At 49.1% G+C, this 9718-nt stretch overlaps 2 protein-coding genes across 3 annotated transcripts; both read left to right on the forward strand.

Moving 5' to 3' along the window:
• Nucleotides 1-1590: 1590 nt before the first annotated feature.
• LOC108024128 (ubiquitin carboxyl-terminal hydrolase 16) lies at nucleotides 1591-7218 on the forward strand. 2 transcript variants are annotated; one of them, XM_017093910.2, is made up of 5 exons: nucleotides 1591-1754; nucleotides 2233-2660; nucleotides 3098-3708; nucleotides 3769-4898; nucleotides 5193-7218. In XM_017093910.2, the coding sequence occupies exons 2-5, from the start codon at nucleotides 2280-2282 to the stop codon at nucleotides 6395-6397; spliced, it is 3327 nt and encodes a 1108-aa protein (XP_016949399.1). In that variant the 5' UTR covers nucleotides 1591-1754; nucleotides 2233-2279; the 3' UTR covers nucleotides 6398-7218. The 2 variants fall into 2 exon arrangements, with proteins under 2 accessions (XP_016949399.1, XP_016949400.1); XM_017093911.3 differs by lacking the exon at nucleotides 1591-1754 and adding an exon at nucleotides 1806-1909.
• A 939-nt stretch (nucleotides 7219-8157) lies between these two features.
• LOC108024136 (lysozyme) lies at nucleotides 8158-9035 on the forward strand. Its single transcript, XM_017093918.3, has 3 exons — nucleotides 8158-8351; nucleotides 8490-8639; nucleotides 8708-9035. Exons 1-3 carry the CDS (start codon nucleotides 8189-8191, stop codon nucleotides 8851-8853), a joined length of 459 nt encoding a protein of 152 aa, XP_016949407.1. The 5' UTR covers nucleotides 8158-8188; the 3' UTR covers nucleotides 8854-9035.
• The last annotated feature ends 683 nt before the right edge of the window (nucleotides 9036-9718 follow it).

Genomic DNA, 9718 nt, shown 5'->3' on the forward strand with positions numbered 1-9718 from the left:
TCATCTTTCTCGCGGAATTATCTCTGCTGTTATTATGCACTTTAAGGCCTAATGCGCACAGTTCCTGTGCCTTCAAAGGGTGGTTGGAAGATGGTACAGAACAGGATACGCATTCGTGAGCCACAAAATTCGGTTAGCTACAATTAGTCTAGAGGCACAGCAGATCAGAATACAAGGGAATTGTTCAAAATACTTTCGAAGTGGCGTGAACAGAAGAACTAGAAACCAATGACATGAAAAATACCACATTATTTGGAAAACAAATCTTTCAAAGACAATCCAAGCATTGGGAAATAACATTGAGCTATAAACTATGAAAATACTACCATTTTTCAGTTATACACGACAAAAGGGGAGTCTTAAGTCACCTAATTTATTAAATCGAGAAGTCTGCGTTTATGTCTATTGCCACTCCAAAATCGCCAGGCATACCTGGTAGAGTTCCTATGCCCGTGTGGACAGTGTTGGGATCATGAGGCGAGCCGAACTTCGCATGCACGCTTTGCGGCACCATCCTCCAGCACCCTCCTCATCCCTCCTCCTCCGGGTCTCGCGAGGAGGAGGGATCCTCGCTTTTTATTGTTCTCCCTGTGTTTTTGTGAAATATGGCCCGAGGGGCGGTTCAATTTTGATGCATTTACAGCGTTCTGGGTGTTGGTAATTATAGGGCCTTTATGTCTGGAAGTTCCTTATGATAGGGTTTTTACCTTAGGTTTCTTCAGACACCGTTCGCCTTGTTGTTGCCTCGCCTTTGATTGCTGAATTAAGTCGGTCGACAGGACACATTCTGCTGTATTTCAGGACCAGGTCAGGTCGGATCAATCCCCTGCGCACTCGAGTACATTTGTTTGAGCCGAGGAGAGCCAGGTAATTGAATCCAGGATAAACGCAAAACATTTTATCACACAATGTGGTGTTTTGGTACAGTTATCTCGATTGTTTTTCGCCTATCGTCGGCGACCCATCACTGTGATCTGCCGTTAGAATCGCGAGGAGATGGAACTTGTATCGGTCAGGCACGAATATAAATATAAAAGTGTATTTTTTGGTCTGAACACAATGTAGCTCGGAACAAAAGTGGTATAGCAGAATAGAAAGCGCCGCTTTTCACAAAGGTAGGTGGGTAGAGGATAGTTATAGTCATAGGTGAAATAAAAAATTGTGGGAATGCGTAAGCTAGAGGGCCCAAGCAGTATTACGCTAGCTCGAGGGCAAGAAACTAAGCAAATAACTCTATTCCGTAAGACTCCTAGTAACAAACAAATTCTTTCACATTTAAATGCTTTTAAAATATCGTAAAGTCTGAAATCGGTTCAAGCCTGCGCTAGGCAAAATAGGTAATCTACCCACCCTAGGTGGTTAAAGCTAGCCAAATGTATCGTTAAACTGCGCGAACAGTCAAAATAATTTTGCATTTTTGAAAACAAAGTATTTGCCGCCAAAAGTCGGACCGTGGTGAGTTAAACATACCAACACTTGAGTGAAAACGCGAAAACCGGACTGAGCAATCGCCGAGCTTGAGTGGAAGTATCGATAGAGTTCTGAGAAACCGATTGCTCAGGGCACTCTGAGCCGGGAGTATTTTTGGTATTTCCTTGCGCCGATATTGGTCGATAACCGATAGCTCCGTTCCCCACCTCTAGCTGCAAATTACGCATATTTATTTTATACCCTGCACGACTTAAAAGCGAATTCAGTGAGATATATGTGTTTGCTTTTCACGTGCAGCGCCTTTCGCAGCGAGTAAATTCCAGGTAAAGTCGGTGCGACGCGGGAATTCGGCAAAACAAGAGGCAACCGTGCGGGCGCGAGCTGTGTGTCTGCTGCAGAGTCCTTCCCATTTCCGAGAAATCGCCCGAAAAGGGGCAGTACGTATAGGTTTCAGTGGACCTCGTATCCCTTGGTCGTGGTGAGTGCGGGGAACTGGGGGCGCTTTGCAAGACCGACGGCTGGCAGCGGGGCGTCGAACTTAACCTCAAATCCTGGCACGGTAGTCCAAACGTGCGACGAGCGACAACAAAGATAACAAAGCGAATTAAGTCAGTCAATCCAAACCCAAATCCGCACCGAAAGCACTACGATGTGGCAGTCCCGTTCCTGCTCCCAGATTTCCAGCCTGATTGCCTTCTTTGAAAGCAAGCATCGGCGCAGTGGCCCGGAGCCACCGCTTCTAACTCCTGCAGTCAGAGCCATCTAATCGCTAACCAGCTCTCTTCTCTCCATTCTTTGCAGGACGCGCCCACAAGGAGGCCAAGGCCAAGGCCAAGCAGCTGCTCGCCATGGTGAAGAAGCGTCAGGCGGACAGCCACGACCACGAGAGCTCCACGGACTCTGGCGATGAGGAGCTTCACCACAGAAACCCGCTCACTGGCTCCGCCGGACTGGCGGACGGGGCGACGCCTACCGCCGCCAGCTGCCAGCACATAAAGAAGGCCGTGGACGCCACGCGGCTGCGACGGCTCCTGAAGACAACTGGCCTGCTCTACGAGTGCCTCCAGTGCCAGAAGCTGGGCAAGACGGCCGCAGAGGCAGCAGGCGCATCCGGTTCTGGCGGAGATCCCGGGGACTTTGAGTTCGACAGCACGCTGTGGTTGTGCCTTAAGTGCGGGAGCCAGCTGTGCGGGAGGGCCCGGCACAAGCATGCCCTGGAACACTTCAAGGTGAGCAGGGGATCTGGGACGGCAGGAGATTATGTCAACATAAATCACTCCCCTTGACACAGTCTACAGAGCCTTTCTTCCCACTTCCCAACAAGTGTATCATTATTCGCCTCTGCTTTCACTGGTAACCAGCTCGCTAAAATCCAGCTAATTGTAATTTGCACCTACTGCGATTTTGAACTTAAATAGTTGACAGGCCACGTAAAATGAAACAACAGTCTCTGATAGTACCTTGCTGCAGTCCGACATAGCCATGAGTTTAATTTCGCTTTAGTTTGAAACATTCGAAGTCGAATTCTGAATAGTCAAGTTGATCTATGGTTTATTACGTTGGGAACCAATCTAATTACGTTGTTATTAAAACAAAGAAATCGGAAATAGCCAGTGTCGCTCATCTGTACGTAGTCATCGAAATCCCAATCTCTCGCCCTTCGCAGACGCCTCACTCGGACTCGCATGCCTTGGCTATGAATACGCGCTCCTTCGACATCTGGTGCTACGAGTGTGACATGAAGATCTGCTCCAATCTGCGCAAGAACCTGCTCGAGTGCGTGGAGCTGGTCAAGCGGCTGGCCCAGAAGCCCCCCACCAACACAGCCACGCCCAGTCCGCCCACCATTAGCTACATCGAGCAGAAGATAAAGACCACACTGGAGCACCTCACACCGATGGTGCCCATGACGGGAGGATCATTCGAAGACTCCGGCGGAGGAGGGGCCGTGACGGCGGGCTCGGGCGGAGGCGGTCAGGCGGCCATTCCGATGCCACCGCCGCCGCCCAATTCAGGACAATCACCCTCAGGTTCGCTGACCAGTGTGCCGGGAATGGCCAAGAGGGTTGGCCAGCCCATCGCCACCGTCGGCGTCAACAACGCGGATAGGCGCCTACTAGCCCTGGAGACGCCGCGCAACGAACTGGATCGTCTGCCCAGGGTGCGCGGGCTAACCAACCTGGGCAATACTTGCTTTTTCAATGCGGTGATGCAGTGCCTCGCCCAGACGCCGTTCCTACTCAGTGTGTTGAGGGAGCTGTCGGAGCCTGGCGAAGAGTAAGTTCAGATGCACCCAAAAATACATAGAATATACCCAGCTTGCCATCCCCTCTATAGATTCGTTCTGCCCGGAGGAACATTCAAGCTGAAGGATAAGGGCGACATTGAGCTGCCCATGATCAAGGGCACCCTCTCCTCCTGGGGCGTACTCACCGCTGCGTTGGCCAATGCCCTCGAAGAACTCCAAGCAGGTGGCAGTGTCTTTACGCCTAGTCGACTCTTTGATAAGCTGTGCGTGAAGTGTCCGCAGTTCACGGGCGGCGACCAGCATGATGCCCACGAGCTGTTGCGCCAGCTCCTGGAAAGCGTGCGGAACGAAGATCTGAAGCGCTACCAGCGCGTGATACTGCAAAACCTCGGCTACAAGGACCAGGACAGTGTCTCGGAGGAGTTGCGACAGAAATGCAAGATCTACGGCAATCAGGCCGGAGACCGCATCCTTCGCCCGGATCAGGTCTTCCGCGGCTTTCTTGTATCAACGCTCACCTGCCAGGACTGCCACAGCGTTTCTTCGCGGCACGAGTACTTCCTGGACATGTCTCTGCCCGTGGCGGTGGAGAAGCCCCAGCCACCTCAGCGCCGAAAGCCGAGCCCGGAGCTCTCCCTTGCGGCCAGCAGCTCCAGTATCAGCTCCACCCAGACGCCCAGTCAGACGTCGATCAACACCAAGTTTTCGGATGGCAGTGTTAACTTTACGGCCACGTCGTCGTCTTTCTTCCTGCACGCCGATCAAGAGGCGTCTCTAGGTCCCTCCAAGTCACAGGTGAAGAAGGAGAAGGAGAGGGAGCGCAAGGCCAAGCGTGCGGCCAAGCACCAGCGCCACAAGCAGGCCCAGAAACTGAACCTCAAGCTAAATGGAAACGAGGGCGGGATCGGAAATGGTTTAGCCGACTCCGGCGAGCCGAGCGCACCGTTGGCTTCTCTGGGAGCCGGCGACGGCCAGGCCAACGATGGACCTGAACAGCCCAAGGACCATACCGAGGACACCACCTCGTCCAGTGTGACTACCTCGGAGCACTCTGATGCCGATGTTGAGGATAATCTAGTGGAGGACGCCGCCCCCCCGTCGACCCAAGTGCCGACCAAGTTCTACACGGACAGCAACGGCAATGCCCAGCCGATGGGTGAAAAGCGTGACGACACGCCGGAGCACATGGACAAGGATTCTCTCGAAGAGGACGAGAACGGTAAGTGGAAGAGCAGGGCTTAGCTGGCTCACTTCCGTATTTCTTGAATTATAAATAAGTGAGCAAAAACATTTTTATGCTAGCTAAACTCACATCAATAAGTTAATTTATAACAAATGTAATTAACAATAGGATGTCTTTCATGAAGTTTAAGGTTACACCATTGTCGTCCTCTACCTTAACTAGCTACATAATTTTATAATAAGCAATTTAGGAAGAAAAATCGCATTAAGTTGTTAATGGTAGTCTGATATGAACACAAGAAGTCAACTTATCATTTTTGATCTATTCCAGACTCTGGCATTGCCACCAGTCCCGCACCCACTGCCACCAACTGTATTACAAGCAGTAGTGCCGCCAACGGCACCAACCCCACAGGCAACAACAACTCGGGCTCCTCTGGATCATCAGGTGCCCCGGAGGAAACCTCTGCACCAGCGAGCCTTGTCAGTGCAGGCCTCTCAGAGAAGGGTGCCTCCCTGATCCGCCAGATCTCGGGGGGCGCCGAGCAGGGCGTCCTCACTGGAACTGCAGGGGAGGAAGGTGGAGACCAGGCGGCCGTGCAGCCAGAGAAGACCCCTAACTCGAGCAAGATCCAGACCCAAAGCCAGGCCCAGGCCTTGGCTCAAGCCCAAACCCGCGCGAAGCGGGTGCGCACGCAAAGCTACTCGGACTGGAGCACTACGATAGCGCCGCGCTACCAGTGCGAGGACGGGGAGTGCTCTGTGCAGTCCTGCATGAACAACTTCACTGCCGTCGAGCTAATGACGGGGCAAAACAAGGTGGGATGCGACAGCTGCACGCTGCGTATCAACGGCAGCGACCCCAAGGCCAAGTCGGTGAACACCAATGCCACCAAGCAGCTGCTGGTCTCCAGTCCTCCGGCAGTGCTCATTCTGCACTTAAAGCGCTTCCAGCTGGGACCGCGATGCATCTTCCGAAAGCTGACTCGCCCGGTAAGCTATCCCAATCTGCTGGACATTGCCGCCTTTTGCGGCTCCAAGGTCAAAAACTTGCCGAACATCGATCGCAAGCAAAAGAAGCTGCTTTACGCCTTGTACGGCGTTGTGGAACACTCCGGTGGAATGTACGGCGGCCACTACACGGCGTACGTGAAGGTGCGGCCGAAGGTGACGCCGGAAGACAAACGGTGGAAGTTCCTGCCGCATGGGAGCAAGGCGGAGCTGGATCAGGAAGATGACCAGCTCAAGAAGCTGGAAGAGCTGCTCGCCAAGGAGAAGGCGCGCGACCTACACCTGCACGCGATGGACGACAGCGACGACTTCACCAACTCCAGCAGCAACTCGTCCACCTCCGACGAGGGAGCCGTCACGACCACGCCTCTCGAGGAGCAGCAGTCGCCGCAGGAAGAGGCCGCTAACGTGCAGGCACCGCCCGGCAAATGGTATTACGTGTCCGACTCCCGTGTCCAGGAGGTCAGCGAGGACTCGGCGCTGAAGGCCCAGGCCTATCTGCTCTTCTACGAGCGCATATACTAGGGATTAGTTCTTTTAAAAAGATTGGGGAGGGCGCGAGGCGAAGGGAGGGACATTAAAGGAGGAGAAGAGCAGCCGTGGTTCCGTGAACTAGCATAGGATATTCTTCACGTATACATTAATTAATTTAATGTTTTCGTTGGGCTTCGTTGCTATTTTCACCCTGCCCAAAAACTTAATTTTGATATTTAATTTTTTTTAACTGCATTTTGTTTAAAACATCGAAGTAGAAAACTACGACGTGGACTGAAGAGAAAGCATGGATGCACGGCATAGGGAAAGTAGTGAAAGATGTGGTAAAACCTAGACTTTTGACAGAGACAGAGTCCGACAGTGTGGCGGCGAAGGAGAAGGCAGATACTCACACACGACAAATGCATTTGGTTTCTCGCACTCAAAATTCGTTGTACATTTAAGTTTTCCTGGGACAAGCTTTAGTTAGTCAACACGGCGAAGAAAGACGCGCTCTTAAAATTGTAGTTCTCAGGAGTTCGGCTTTTCTCGTGGCTTACATTTAATTTTGTTTGATCATTTACTGAAAGACACTAATGGGGATATTTTCAAGTTTGTTAGATTTAAACTATCTTGGTTCCAACGTTGCCCAGAACTATGACAGAACGTTGCTTGATCGACACACTGCACACCGAGATCATAAAAACATGGAGGATAAAGCGCCGGAGGAAATCAGCGCAGAGATAACAAAACAATAGGAATATAAGGGATGAGAAGGGAAAACCGAGGAAAAACTATTTGCAGATATTCATAAGTTATTATAACAAATACGAATGAAATAAAACAACCAATTGCTCGCTTCTGCCAATATATTTAAATGTTCAGTTATTTGAACGTACACCTTCTATACACACTATTACGGGCCGATATACAACCGCCCACTTAGACATTTACAAGTTTCGCCGAGAAGTAAATGTTTCGGACTTACGTAGCGAAGGAAATGGCATCAGAGATTAATACGGTCGCGAAACAAAAATTATACAACACAGTTTATCTTATGACCTAGGCTTAGCTGTCCATTAAATTATAAATAACCAACCACGGACTCTATGTATATTAAAGAGAGAAGCGAATTATGAATGCAAAAGTTATCTTGTGATTTTTTGCCAAAGTCGAGGCTTTATCTGTACTGATTTATGAACAGGGCTCAGAGAGGGCGTTATTGAGCCTCTCGTACAACATTCAATGGGCAAATTATGAAAATTGCATTTTTTAGTGAAAATTATAGATATTTTAAGACGCTTCAATATTATTGCCAGATCCCAGTTCGTGCGTGAACTTTAAAATGCGCCATATGAAAATATGGACCACGGGCTCGATTATTAAATTTTTCTACCTTATTTTTTGCTAGTGCCCAAATTTATTTTTTATTTAATTAATTAATGTGAAAAGTACATTAAGTGGGATAAAACTGAGTCGCTGAAAAAAACAAGATAAATCAACTAATAAATTGAAAACGCTTTTGTGATAAATTAGGGGATGACTTTAGGAACAAGCAATAAAATCTACGAGCATGAAGCAATGCTTACTTGAGGGGGAATTTGAATATAACTTAGTTATTATTTGAATGGTTGTTTCAAAGAAAAGGAAGTGCACGATGAACAGAGGGACCCTTGGGTGCTGTCGTCGTTCCCAGTCCCAGCTTATCTATGATGGGGCTTCGACGATCTGCCCTTCCATTTGACCCGCGTTTCATCCGAATCCATTCCGGGGGCGTCTAGTCAAGCTCACGTGGCTTTCGCCGCTAGTCGGGCACTCAAAGCTGGGTTTTCCAGTCGCACTATGAGAGCTGCACTATTCGGATCGTGGTTCTGGCTGGGATTGGGCTTGGGACTGCTCTTGGTCGGCGATTCCGGCGTGGTTTTTGCCAAGCGGTTCCTGCGCTGCGAACTGGCCCGCAAGCTGCTCGAGCAGCATGGCTTCGAACGAAGTCTGCTTTCCAATTGTGAGTGAGCAATATGATTTGAAAAGATGATAGTACCTTAGTACGAGAACGATTACATATTTTACCGAACAGTAATTGAGTGATTAATACCAAATCAATAACTGTCATCTTCTGCGACCTCTTGTTTTCCCATCTAAGGGATCTGCTTGCTGGAGCACGAGAGCGAACTGGAGACCAGCAGAACCACCTCGAATCCCAATGGATCGCGGAACTACGGACTGTTCCAGATCAACAGCAGATTCTGTCAAGAGGGACGGCGCGGCGGCACCTGCAATGTCAAGTGCGAAGGTCTGACAAGTCTTCCATTCCAGTATTCCGACGCATTTTCCTTTTTTATCAAGATCCACTTTCTCTAGATCTTCTGGAGGAAAATTTGAGGGAGTCGGCAGCTTGTGCCAAGCGCATTCAGACTTCGGACGGGTTTCGCCACTGGGCGGGATGGCAGCGGTACTGCCGTAACACCCAGAACCTGCCTAATCTTAAAGTCATCTGTGGGATTTAGGAAGCAATTGCGGATTCCATGGGTTGTACAGAGCTTGCCTGTTTAAGATTAAGCTTTGTAATGGGTTTCCGTTACAAATTCGATTATGGCTAAACGAATAGCTAAAAATGCGACGCAAACTGAATTTTTTATTTAAGACAAATAATAAATAAACACAAAAATAATTGGAAAGTACAATATTATCCAACCATCTTTTGAAATAGAAGTGGATCCAGAAAAATTAGTTTATTAAGTATTGTTTAACAACATTTGCTCTTCCCTTAAATTGTTTGCTGTTCGGCGGAGATTCGCAGGTTAAAAATGTAGAAATTGAACCACTTCCAATATTGGGAATTTTAAAGAAAAGTGAAAAATTAGTTTGTATCTTAACAAGTTGTCAACGCGGTGTGTTCTATATCGCCGTCTGATACCCTGCGATTTCTGTTCATTCTAACTACCAAGTTATCGCAGCTTTTTGCTCTGTTCATTTTTTGCGAAAACTTTAGAGCTTTTCTGAGCAATTGACTCACATCATGAAACTACGCTCGCCTCGCACTGCCCCACTCTTCATTTTTAGAGAGGCCATCCAAATACGTGGGGCTCTCGGTCCCGTACGACCGCAAGATTTAATTTGGCGACCTCGGCCGAACCATCCGGAGCGTTTTAGGCAACGTGTTCAAAAAGAAATTTCCAAGCAACATGGAAAATAAGCAAAGTCAAGGAAACAAAATTCCAGTGCCCAGTGCCAGAAAAAATATCTTAGTATCTGAGCATGTGTTTTGTGCCTGCCCCAAACGCCCAACACCGACCCTTATATAAGATACCCCATACGCCTTATGTGACTCATTAGCCGCCCCGAACCGGTTCTCCAGAGGAACTGTGCTAG

The sequence above is a fragment of the Drosophila biarmipes genome, chromosome X, assembly GCF_025231255.1.
Source record: "Drosophila biarmipes strain raj3 chromosome X, RU_DBia_V1.1, whole genome shotgun sequence".
Taxonomy (NCBI): domain Eukaryota; kingdom Metazoa; phylum Arthropoda; class Insecta; order Diptera; family Drosophilidae; genus Drosophila; species Drosophila biarmipes.